The following is a 13,137-nucleotide window of genomic DNA, read 5'->3' on the forward strand; positions in this document are numbered from 1 at the left end:
TTTCTTTTATCTTTCGAGTCTGGGTATACTTTTTTATTCTATTGGGATTGCATATGTTATAGGCATATAGAGGAAGAAGACCTTTTGAGATTCTAGTAGAAGATTGAGGTGGCTCTTTCAACATCTTTTGGGAGATATTTACACTGACAAGATAAAAAATTCTCCTGTTAAGATAAAAAATTCTTTTGTTAAGAATTGGATTGGGTGTTATCCATTTTTAATTTTATTCTTAAAGTGTCCTTCATTGTGCTTCCACCAATTTGGTCATCCTAAGTGCCCAATATTTTTAAGTTTATGATTTGTAGAGCTTATAGGGCCAATAACTAGACTAGATAAAGTGAATATTTATCTATTATACAAGGCGTGAGCCGAAATTCTGGAAGTTGGTTAGGGAAATTGTCCATGTATCGCTAATCTCCACAAACTCAAAATTGTACGAGTAGCAACCCATCTCAAATTATTGCTATCGACATAATCATAATCTAATCCACGCCAAATTTATATTCCTTTTGTTTGGATTTAATATGCACAAAGGGGTTACCAAATCCTGGCAGTGTTTTTTACAATTTGGGATCATAATTGATATTAACGTGACATTATAGCATTATATTAAATATGAATATAATTTCTCTTACAATGTGTAATGGTTTGAATGATTGGGTTCAAGCAGTTAGGAATGATATTGTACAAGTCACTGAGATTGTATATGCTAACCATGTTGTTATTGATACATGCATTCAATAATGTGAAGGTGGGCAATCTGGAGATACCGAAGGGCATGTGTGTGTGGATTCCGGTGCTGGCCATACATCACAGCAAGGAATTATGGGGAGAAGATGCCAATGTATTCAATTCACTTAGGTTTGCAGAGGGTGTACAGAAGGCATGTAAGCATCAGATGGGATTCATACCCTTCTCTTCTGGACCGAGAGTGTGCGTGGGACAGAGCTTCGCTATAATGGAAGCGAAAGTGGTGGTGGCAATGATCCTATCCCGCTTCAAATTCACCCTCTCTCCTAATTATCGACATGCTCCCATCTGTGTGCTCACCCTTAAACCCAAGCACAAGGTACCCATCATCTTCGAATTCCTGTAGTCATCAAGACCAATTATGCCATTCTATAATTTATCTTCAATCATTATCACTTTATCGCAATTATCACTTCATAACATATCATATAAATAGTATAGAATCTCACACAAATATTATGTATATAGAAAAATATAATTTTGTTGATAGCGTTGGTGAGCACCAGTATTGCAGCAATAATGTTGCAACTCCTGGGCTATCTACTTTACTCTTATCAACCCGGTAGTTCATAACGAACTTGGAAGCGACGGTGTTGTATGCACAAGTACTAGTTCTTATTGCAGGGTGTTACTTGGTTAGCTGGCGCAAGATCACTAGGAGCTCAAGCCAACTTCTATGGATTCCAGAAGAAGCTCTATATGTGATGAAAGAAAGGAAAGCTTACTCTACAAAGGCTACTCTAATTGCAGAAAGGAAAAAGACTGAAATGTAAAGTAAACCTAGCAAACCCTAGTTAACCAACTAATCCTACTTTTGCAGAAATCACTATGAAAACCATGAAATGAATGCCATTACCTACTCAAGGAAGTAAGAAACATCTACTCACGCTATTTCTAGAAGTAAATGAGCAAAAAACATCTTTTTGGATTTTTATGTATTTTTATGTGAAATTGACAAACATGTATTTTATTGTGTGTGAAGGTGGAAGCGAATAGGTGGTGTTGAAGGGCGACTTTGGGCTTTTTGGAGATGTAGGATGGTGTGGATGGGTCCTAGGAGGTCTCAGGTGGCCTTCTGGAGGCTTTTCCCACACTCAGCCTTCAAAAGAAAGCCTACAGGAAAATCTACAAGAGGACACAGGGGATCTACAAGAGGTCTACAGGAGGATGTTGAGAGAAGTTTTGAAGGTTTTGAGGGTGTGAGAGTGGGTGGAAAAGGTAGGTGAAGGTTGGGATGATGTGTTAGGGCACCTAGGGTCCACCAAGAATCACTAGGAGAGGGAAAGATGATTGGGAGAGAGGAAGAAGTCCTATGGAAAAATGCAGAAAACTAAGGCAGATTTGAGGTGAACTTTGGGCGAACTGTAGGGCATGGATTAAAGAGAGAATGTGATGGCTGATAGCCTAACCTACTATGAGGAGAGATCTGTTGCAAAAGAACTGACAGTCAACCAATAAGATCAAGCAAGCAAGGAAGTGAGTACATCTAAAAAACAGAATTTTGCATCAAGCTAGTCTAAACTAGGATCCATGGAAGTAAATGTTGAGCAATGCTGCAAGAAAAGAAATCATGGAAGAAGACTTATTGAAAATACAGAAATGAGCATGGTGGAAGAGATCTAAAGCAAAGCATTAACCTTCTAACACACTTGCAAACACTAGAAATCCTATGGAGAAGGAAAATTTGTGTTTTTGGGGCAGTAAGAGGGTTTTTGCCTCAATTCATAGTCCCACAGGGAGGAAAAGAGGCCAAGGCACTGTTTCTAGCCTTTTGAATCTTTTTTCTATCACTGCTTAACCCGCTATATAAAACACAAATGAAAGCAAACTACTAAACCATAAAAAACAACCTATTCTTAACCAAGAAAGAAATTCATCTAACAACAACTAATCCATAAACTGAAACAAAGAGGAGCGTGGCTACTTGGATTGGGCCCTAACCCAAGAGCTCCAGCCCTCTTAGGTAACTCAGTGCTAGCTCAAAAAGGATCTCATCTTTATTATCAAAACAGTAATAGGATTACATGAAACTGTCAACAAAAGTAAGCTCGAAGTTGAGCAGAGTTTTACAATAGCAAAAGTACAACAAAAATCCGACCCTAGTGAGGCCCTAGGCCTCTCTACTTATACAACTGAAGCTCCCAATAGCTTCCTTAAAATTAGGGAGGCTTGGCTCCCAAAACTCGAGATAAACATAAGTTATCCTCCACTTGCTCGGCTGCCTCCTAGTGCCTTGATTTGGTTGTTTGTACTCCGAGCTGCATGAAGGGGAATTTGAAGTGGGGAGTAATAAATGAGGGGGATTCCCTCCTATAAATCCTCTCCTTTTTCCACTTCGAATTATTGCTGCCAATTGTCCATTGAATCTTTGACTTTGTCTTCAAAATTCAACAAAAATCTGCATTAACCACATATTAGACCACATGGCATCATAACTAACTCAACTCACTCCATAAGCATAAATATAATCAAAAAACATGCAATAAGCTAAGAGAATGGTTGATTTAACTATGTTAGGAGGAAAAATGAGCCCATATAATTACCCATTTATGGGGCTCATCAAGCACGATGAGAGATGTTGTAAAAAATGATTAATTAGGCTCAAGGAAGATTGCAATGTCTCACAAATAGTTGTATCATTGTTTCACTTGGCCAAAGGCCTGCAAAAGTATTAATCACCCTATGGATGAAATTATTATGAGGGATTTACTCATTTAATCATTTTAATTTGGAGTAGTTTGTATATATATATATATATATATATATATTTTACCCAGAGCATTTTTTTGTTATTTAAATTATTTGATTCCTCTTCTTTTTTCAATGAGTTAAAATATTTAAATTTTGAGCCTAATTATTTTATGGTTAGTTTCGATGTTGTTTCTCTTTTCACCAATATGCCTATCAATGAGGTTGTTGAGGTTATCAATCGCGTCATTGATCTTGAGACTGCCAAGTTGGTTAAAAAAAAATTGACCTCTACTTTTTTCATCTTCAAATGTGAGTTCTATGAACAGACTTGTGGAGTTGCCATGGGTTCTCTGCTCTTCCTTGTGGTGGCTAACTTGTTCATGAAGGATTTTGAATCAAGGGCCTTGGCCTCGACTCTCTTTCAACTAAAGCTTTGGAAAAGGTTTGTTGATGATAGCTTCAACTTATGGTATCATGGTGAGAACCAATTAGATTTGTTTCTTCAACATCTTAACAATAAATCAAGATCCATAAAATTTACCATGGAATCTGAGATAGATGATAGCCTTCCCTTCCTTGACGTTCTTATCTCTGAGAAATGTGATGTTTCCCAAGTTTCTCGTAAGAAAATAGACACTAAACAATATCTTCATGTTGACTCTCATCACTATCCAACACAAAAGCTTAGGCTTCTAAACACTCTAGCTACTCATGCTTTGTGGGTTTTGACAAAAATCACCTAGAGGATGAGAAAACCCATCTCCTTAATGTTTTGAATTGAATGGCTATATCAGATTGGTAGGTATCAAAGATTTTCAAAAAGCAAGCAAAGGTTTGAAGGTTAAGAAAGAACCTAGAGAATCTGCTTCCAATGTTCTGCTTCCCTTTACAGACAAGATTGCTCGAGTTCTTAGGAAACACAATGTTTCTTCCACCTTCAAACCCTTGAACACAATTCGAAGCTCCCTAAGATCAGTCAAAGACCCGATGAATCCAAAAGACATGAAAGGTGTGTATTTGATCCCATGTTCTTGTGGGACTCCCTACATTGGGGAAATTGGTCGTTCCATCAATCAAAGGATTCAGGAACATGCAGCTGACATAAAGCACTATAGGACTCGCTCCTCGGCTCTGACTGAGCATGCAGGGAAGAATAAGCACTACATTAGTATTGAGGATTCCCAGGTTATTGCTAAGATTAATCACTTTCATCACTGTAAGTTTAGGGAGGCCATTGAGATCGAGAAAAGGTCTAAGATGCTAAATAGGGATGATGGTTGGAAGGTTAGTCGTTGTTGGATCCCCTCTCTTTATTCCTAAATTTATTTATTCATTTTTATTTTTATTTATTATTATTATTATTATTTTAATTAATTATTCATCTATTTATTTTTTGGAATAATAACAAAAAAATATTATATTAACAAAAAATATTTTAATAACAACAAAATTGAATTTATTTTATTCACCTATATATTAAATAAATAAATTTCCCTCTTTTTATATTTTTATTTTTCTTGACTTCTTTCATTGAGTTAATATTTGTATTAAATGTTCTAAGTCTTATAATTTTCTTTTTATATTTTTGTTCATTATTCCTTGACTTTTTAGTTAATTTTACTACCTTTTGTTTTTCTTAATTTTATTTAGAAATAATAGTAGTAATAATAAAAATTATAATATATATTTTCTAATTTTTATTTTGGTTCTTTAGTATTATTTCCTATTTTTAAGGCCTTTTCACTATTTTTATTTTCTAATTTTGACTTTCTTATATTTTTTCTAACATTCATAATAAATTGAAAAATTGATTGTTGGGATTAATCTGTTACGTCTCTATTATTTATTGGTTCTATGTTTTAGCTATCCTTCTATGCCTTGATGACCCTGATGCCACTATGCCCTAATGATGAACCACAATAAGTGGTTCAAAAAGCATTGACTTTATAATCTAAATGTGATTTTGTCTGAAAATATTTGATATAGATTAATCATTTTAAGAAATCATATTTTTTATATTTTATTATTTAAAATAAATTATGTAAATTTCACAATTCAAATATATTATTTTATAACTTTTTACAAAATTTCAAATAAAATTAACCTAAAAATTTATAAAAGCAAAAAATTAAATTACGAATTGTTATACCAATAAAAACAAAATACTACGTTGTCATTGTTTAAGTTCTATATATGTTAAATCAATAAAAACAAAATACTACGTTGTCATTGTTTAAGTTCTATAGAATGGTTAAGCTTTAGTGATTTATCCATCACTTACTAATCTTTCCCTATGAAATTGTTATGAATGAGAACCTGATAATTTTGAAAATTTAAGAATGTTAGTGAAGTGGATGGTAGAGAATTCAATATTCTCAGTTCTAAGAATTTGATTACAAAAGCCAATATTGTGTTCTCTATATTAATCCTTATAGTACTATGTGCATAATGTATTATGTTAATGATCATTTATTGATATTGAGAAAAATCTCAAGTCTAAGCATATTGTTACTCACTTATTTCAGATTTTGTACATTAATACTTATAATACTATGTGCATACTATATTATGTTAATGATCTTTTATTGATATTGAGAAAAATCTCAAAGTTCAGGCATATTGTTACTTACTCATTTCAGATTTTGTACATTAATACTTATAGTAATATGTGCATATTGTATTATGTTAATGATCATTTATTGATATTGAGAAAAATCTCAAGTCCAAGCATATTGTTACTCACTCATTTCAGTTTGTGTACATTAATACTTATAGTACTATATGCATATTGTATTATGTTAATGATAATTTATTTATATTGAGAAAAATCTCAAGTTCAAGCATATTGTTACTCACTAATTTCAGATTTTGTACATTACCACATCTTGCTAGAAGTTACGTTATTATTTCTTCTCTCTATTCTCTATCAATTAATATCACATGTTGTTACATATAAACAATTCAACAATTTTACCCATTGATTTAACCATTTTGGTATTTGTAATTAAGTTAGCTTTTTTTGTTTTGCTTTTTTGTTTTGTTTTTTGTTTTCTTCTTCACAAAGCTATTTGCATCAAGTTAAAGATAATGCTTCCATTCTTTTTTACTAATAGTGTTGTTAAACATTCCATCTATATTGGATGGCCGGGTCACAGTAAAAATAATAAAAATCGAGCAAGCAAATAATAGTTGATATATTAAATTTGAGTTTTTTTTAGTGTATTATCTATCTATCTATATATATATTTTTTGATATATATATATATGACATGTACCAACTAATGTACATTATATCCTGTGAGATGGGGATACCCAAAGTTGATCAAATTTGTGTGAACAAGGCATCTCTACGCCAATTTATCCATCACATTTGCTAAAGTGACAATGATAAACATTGGCCAAGACATAACATTTAGTATTGACTTGTAGAATGTATCACATATATTTTGGATTCTCAATCAAGTAAGCTACTTGGCTAGCATATGTGAGAACTAGAGCTGGATAAACCATCATAGAAAATGCAATTTATAGCAAGAAGTAGATCTTGAGCTTTTGAACTATGCTCTGATGGGTTTAGAAGGAAAAACTTTTGGAAAGTAAATCCTATAGCCTCGGTGCAATTCTTTTACACAAACCCTTGAGTATAGGTTTGTTGCAACCATTTTTTTGTTCCTTGTTGGTCAATTTATTGTTCTTCCTATTCAATTTACTATGCATTTTCAATACACTGACATTTTGTGTGATGTTGGCCATGAATGTAAACACAGCCTCACAGACAGAAATAACGTATCCATTAACTTAAAAAGTGCTACCGATCATAAATAACCTATGGAAAAACATGTCTTAGAAGACTTGAAAACACTCTTATTATGGGTTGTTACATCATTATAACCTTGGCCTACTGTTGACCATTATCCATGATCTAGGTGTATATTGGTGGCCACCCGCTTATTCCACCTAGACCTCCTAGTCAGTTTCATATGTTTCCTTGTTCATTTTAGCATTTACTATTTTTAGCGGTTTTTCGGGTCCTGAACTTCCAGAGCAATTTTGACCCCCTAAACGACATTTTTTTTGGGTCCGCGGTAGGCTCGCAATCATAGGTAGGGGCCTGCAGAAAAACATGTAGTACTTAAAGAGACCTTTCCAACAAGGTATCATACACGCCAAATGGAGATAATATGACCAAGTTACGACCCCAGGAAGTTAGCTGCCCAACAAACCCCAACGAGGCCCACAAACTCTTGGTGTTACATCTCTTGGGATTAGGGTTTTCTCATGTTTTCTAATAATAAATAGGCCCTTGAGCCTCATTGTAACACAGTTCAGAGGCATGTAGCTGCCACATCTCTTCTAAGAGATAAGCTACCATCGCCCGAGCTATCTTATTTCCATTTTGTTTGTAAGCATAGTTCAATATTTTTCTATTAATGAAATGAAGTGTTTTTTTGTTGCATCTTTGTGTTTATGATTATATCTATAAGTTGTTGCGTTCATGTTTAAGTTCGGATCACTTCATTACATCATCTGTTTATTTCTGGCTTATGACATTATGGATTAAAAGAACAATTATGGTGTTATGGACTAAAAAACAATTATGAAGTTATGGGTTAAGAAAGAAACTCACTAATGCCTCAAGAAATCTAATGGACTATAAACACTTTATTAAATATTTAACTATAACCATCAACCTATATGGTTGGCATTGGAGGATAACACCTCTGAACATTTTAGACTACCCTATCAAAGCATTCATCTGCTTGGTATTAACTTCCCACTAGATTGAATTTTTTATTTCACATGGTCTTTTTCCTTAACCAATAAATTTTCATGTGAAGGAGAGTATTATAATTTTTAATATATTAACTATTATTTTCTTAATTATCAAATTCAAAGTACAACTTTTTAAATTTAACAATCCTATCGGCATCTCTTTGCACCTTTTGGAACAATTATTAATTTTAAAATAGATCAAAAATAAACATCTTATGAATGCATTCCAGTGAATATGCACATTCAAATGAACAATTTTATGAGTGTACGTCTAGTGAATTCCAACAAATATTTGAATTGGCGTGTATGACACTTCTGACTACACCCCGCTCTCTATCCACATCCCCCACACAACTCCCTTTCTCTTAGACGATTGCCTGTTGTGTTTGTCCACACAACGCGAAGCCCCTTCTTTCTCTTTCTATTTTTAAATACTTGTTTTCAGAAGCCCATTATCATGTCAAAAATCTTTTAGTTTTCCAAAAATGTGATAGGATTTAGTTGTTGGTGTTATTATTCCCTGCCGCAATAGGGTAATAACGTATTAAAAAAAAATTAATGTTGACATTAAATCTGAGTTGTCCAAAAATTTATGAAATTTTTCCAACATTTAACATTAGAAATTAAAATTTATTATTTTTAAACCATATTTAAATTCATTTATCTAAAATACCATTGGTTCAATTCTTTCACTTATTATGTAATGATGGCAGATGTACTTCACTATTAATTAATATTGTACAATTTGATGTACAACTTCCACTATTAACCAAACTAAGATTAATTACTCCATAAATGTACATGGAATAGGTTTGAGAAGACATGAAGTACAGAAACCAAGGCTTACCATCGCATATGAAACCTGCGATCTAAGGTTCTAGCTCCCCACTACTCACTGTGCAATTGCAGCTGCTGGCCCGCTCGTAATCAGCTCCCCCCCTCGGCTCTCACTCTCCTCTTTAGCTAAAAGGCCAGGGTTTGTATGCAAATGCCAACAAATACTAATAAGCAAAACCTTAGCGGCTTTAACTGTACGATCAATAGCCATAACTATGAGGAAATCAGTAGAAAGATACCGTGATTAATGATCAGATACAAAATTATGGTAGAGTGAAATCTGGAGGAGAATATTAAATGCAAGTCTGCAATTCAAAAATTCGAATCATCTGACAGAGGGACAGTCATACCATAGAATTAAATCTCATCATGTAATATTTTCTTGAACCATTAGTGAGCTTGGACACAACGTTTGAGCCGATTTCAGAGCGAACCTTGCTAAAAATATCCAAAACAATTTATTGAACTTTATACCCTCATCTCGTGATTCAAGATTATAAGATGGACAACTATTCCTTAGATAACTAAATGAAAATTAAATATTCCCTTAGCTATGGGATTAGGGAGCAATATAATTTTTTACAAATGAGAGCGAAAAAAATTGATAAAAAATTAAGTAATGGAAGATCATTACCTAGTAGCTTTATCCTACATAGTTGTAAACACTAAATCTCCAATCCTTACCTTTATCATACATAACTACATTGAATATAAACAAGTGCTACATGTAGATTCTTCCCACCACTCGGTAAAAGAATAGTGAAGCTATTTGCTATATATTAAAATAATTAGTTACTATGTTTTTTTACATGGTTGAGTTGTATGATTTAATAATATGTTTATTAATTTTTAATTTATTGCATGAATAGTGTAATTATCTTTTTTGCAAAATTGAAACTATAGTTTCTTTTTAATTTTGAAACATAATTTATATTTGTTTTTCATAATTTCACATTTATCTTAGGATTTATCACATTACCTAAAAGTATAATATCATGTTATGATGAACTACAGATGAACTACATTAAGTGGTTCGAAATGTTGACCGTTCAAAATGTTGACCAAATCTCAATGATGTAATTAAAGGCAATCTCATTATCAATATAATATCAATTTAATTTATTGTTTAAATTTTAAAACTAGATATTCTTTTAATTTCAAATTAACTTATTTAGACAATTACATGACCTTTTTTTTAATTTCATTTTTAACTTGTTTTAAAGTAACAAATTATATATATATATATATATATATATATATATATATATATATATATATATATTAACAACATTAATTTGATAAAAAGTATTGTTGTATGTATTAAAATTTGTATACATTAAAATTTTAAATATATAATTTGAAAAATAATTTATTAATGTATTAAAAAAATTGATATTGACATTAAATCTAAGTTGTCCAAAAATTTATGAAAAATTTCCAAACTTTAACATTATAAATTAAAATTTATTATTTTTAAACCATATTTAAATTCATTTATCTAAAATACTATTGGTTCAATTCTTTCACTTCTTATTATGTAATGATGGCAGATGTACTTCACTATTAAATGGGCACACGTTTCCTAGCCCACAAGTTTACTTTATATTTAGGAGGAAAGATATCCTAATAAATGTGATCTAACAACTACCAGAAATATACAAAAATCTTAGAGGGGCGCAAGCATAATAAGCATTCAATCTTTAATAATGTATTAGTTGAGATACAATAATTTATTGGTGTTTCAAATTTATGGAATTTTTTGAATCAATGTTTCAGTGGAACTATTAATGTTAAGGTACAAATAATCGTAAATATTATTAACAATTTACTTATAAGTTATTATTTATTATTGTGCAATCACGAATTAAGTAAGAATTATGGAATAATAAGATTTTTAAAATTACAACAAATAAATGTTGATTAAAAATATTGCAATAAATAAAAAAGTAATTGTTAAAGTTTTACTTTGTAAATCAAGAAACTAATGCATAATACCTGCGAGAGGCAGTGATAATAGAGTATACATCAAGAAGGATAATGTGTAGTAAAAGTTGATAGACAATTCCATACTTAAACGCATATAATAGCCTATGGAGATAATAATATTACATATTATCTTAAACCATGTATAACTAATGGTTAATTTACTAAAATTCACATTAAATTATTTAATATCTATTATTTGATATTGTAACGTTATTTATAAACACTTTCACGTTATTAGGGTCCTATGTATAAACAAACTAATTTAATATTTAAAATTAGATTGGCCCTAGTCAACGTTTATAACATGTGTTTATGTACATTTATTATAATAATACATTTGATAACATTTGTGGCATGGACCTCTAATTTAAGGATACTTAAAATAAGCATAATATCTAAAAAGTATCCCTTGTTCAAATACAATAGTTAGTTCATACATTTCAAAATTCAATAGTTGAACTAAGCTGCAGGAAAAGCTAGCTATGCGGCATTGTTCAATTTCATGATCCAAATGATATCGTCTGGATATTTGGAGAGATGATGATACCATGCAGATTATCTAAATATGAATGTAATACTTCGTTTGAAGAATAAAATTCTATTTGTCTCTTAGTAAAGATTTCTTTAACAAGACATTAGGATTTTTGATGCAGGACTCACCCTGCAAAACCCAGAATCTCTTTGTTTTCAGGCATACACAAAGCCCTTCTCGAATAATCGCCCGAGTAATTCTTTCCAAGTCCGAGCAATCTTACAAAACATCATATGCGGAAGCTTCTTTGTATTATCATTCAACTAAATCACCTATGGCTGGAACTTAAAATCAAAAATTCAATAAAAAATCACTGCGCCCCTGCTTCAAAAATTCAACCTGGCAAAGTCATGCTACACGCACCGATTTCATGTATACCAAGATCAACGAATGCCGCTACCTTAACAATCCAAATGTCAATTAACCTATCTACGGTTCAAACCTTCCAAAGCATTACACCTCCTTCCGGAATTCTTTAAACTTACCGTTCTGCTCGATCATATCCACACACAGACCTTTGGCTTCTCATTATCTCCGTTGGACGCTCTCTGACTCTGCACTGAAACAGAGTTCTGTGCTCTACGCATTGGTTTATTCCAGCGCTAGGGCAACTGCATCTACAATCATTTGAATGGAGGAAACCGATGGTCAACCTCCTTAACGATCAATCCAACAATCGGTCGATGGCTACGGTCGATGGCTATACCTACTCGTTTATCCCAGCAAAGAACCAAACCCCATTTCCATCACCACATCAAACAAGCGACGGCTCTCACATACTCATCGATTTCTCTTTTTTTTGTCGAAACGACTCTGTTCAGCTTATAACAAAATCGATCACAGGTATTTTTAACCAGCGCTAATCTCCGACACACCACCAGTTTTGGATGCATAACCACTGACTATACTCACGCCCATCAAAGATTCTACGCAGGAAAAAAAAAACACTTACAATTTACAGATGAAACATATACGGTCAAGAACCGATTCATTCAGAGGTTACCCCTGCATACATTCCGGAACTAACTCCAGGCGCAGAATCAAAACACAAAGGATATTAAAACCAAACCATTCATACAAAATCGAATTCAACAATATGCATATGGCTCAAAAGTCAAATTCTACAAAGACCAAAAAAACAACAATTACAAATAGCCTCTTGTTCATGGCCAGATATTGAAAATCCATGGCCCTTCCAGCTGTTCTTAGACTTTACAGGAAAAAACCCCTGTCTCCTCCTCTGTCCGTTCTATTCTCCCCTACCAGAAGTTCTACCTTAGTCACCCCTAACTACTTCTTTCCACACAAGAAAGAATTAGTTATTCAGTTATAACTCAACATTTAACTAAACTTCAGTTATAACTCAACATTACCTACCCTTATTGAAATTAACACAAATTTACAACCAAGTCTTCCTCAAGTCTTGCATTTAGCCACAACATGTGACCACCCCGTCACATTGCTGGCCCAAGTCTAGATGCTCCTGCATCAGACTCTCACGCTTGAAAACATTCATGATCTCCTGATCATGTGCTTTCAAGAAGGAATGAAGAAAAATTCCTCCTGGA

General features: G+C 32.7%; 1 protein-coding gene and 1 pseudogene across 1 annotated transcript; both read left to right on the forward strand.

Moving 5' to 3' along the window:
• Positions 1-715: 715 nt before the first annotated feature.
• LOC149172319 (cytokinin hydroxylase pseudogene) lies at positions 716-1,096 on the forward strand (annotated as a pseudogene).
• A 2,551-nt stretch (positions 1,097-3,647) lies between these two features.
• Positions 3,648-5,364, forward strand: LOC149172320 (uncharacterized). Its single transcript, XM_089426270.1, has 3 exons — positions 3,648-3,883; positions 4,236-4,725; positions 5,305-5,364. Exons 1-3 carry the CDS (start codon positions 3,648-3,650, stop codon positions 5,362-5,364), a joined length of 786 nt encoding a protein of 261 aa, XP_089282396.1.
• The last annotated feature ends 7,773 nt before the right edge of the window (positions 5,365-13,137 follow it).

This window comes from Pinus tabuliformis, chromosome 4_2 (assembly GCF_031772625.1).
Source record: "Pinus tabuliformis cultivar Carrire ecotype Pingquan chromosome 4_2, CPIR1, whole genome shotgun sequence".
In the NCBI taxonomy this organism is placed as follows: domain Eukaryota; kingdom Viridiplantae; phylum Streptophyta; class Pinopsida; order Pinales; family Pinaceae; genus Pinus; species Pinus tabuliformis.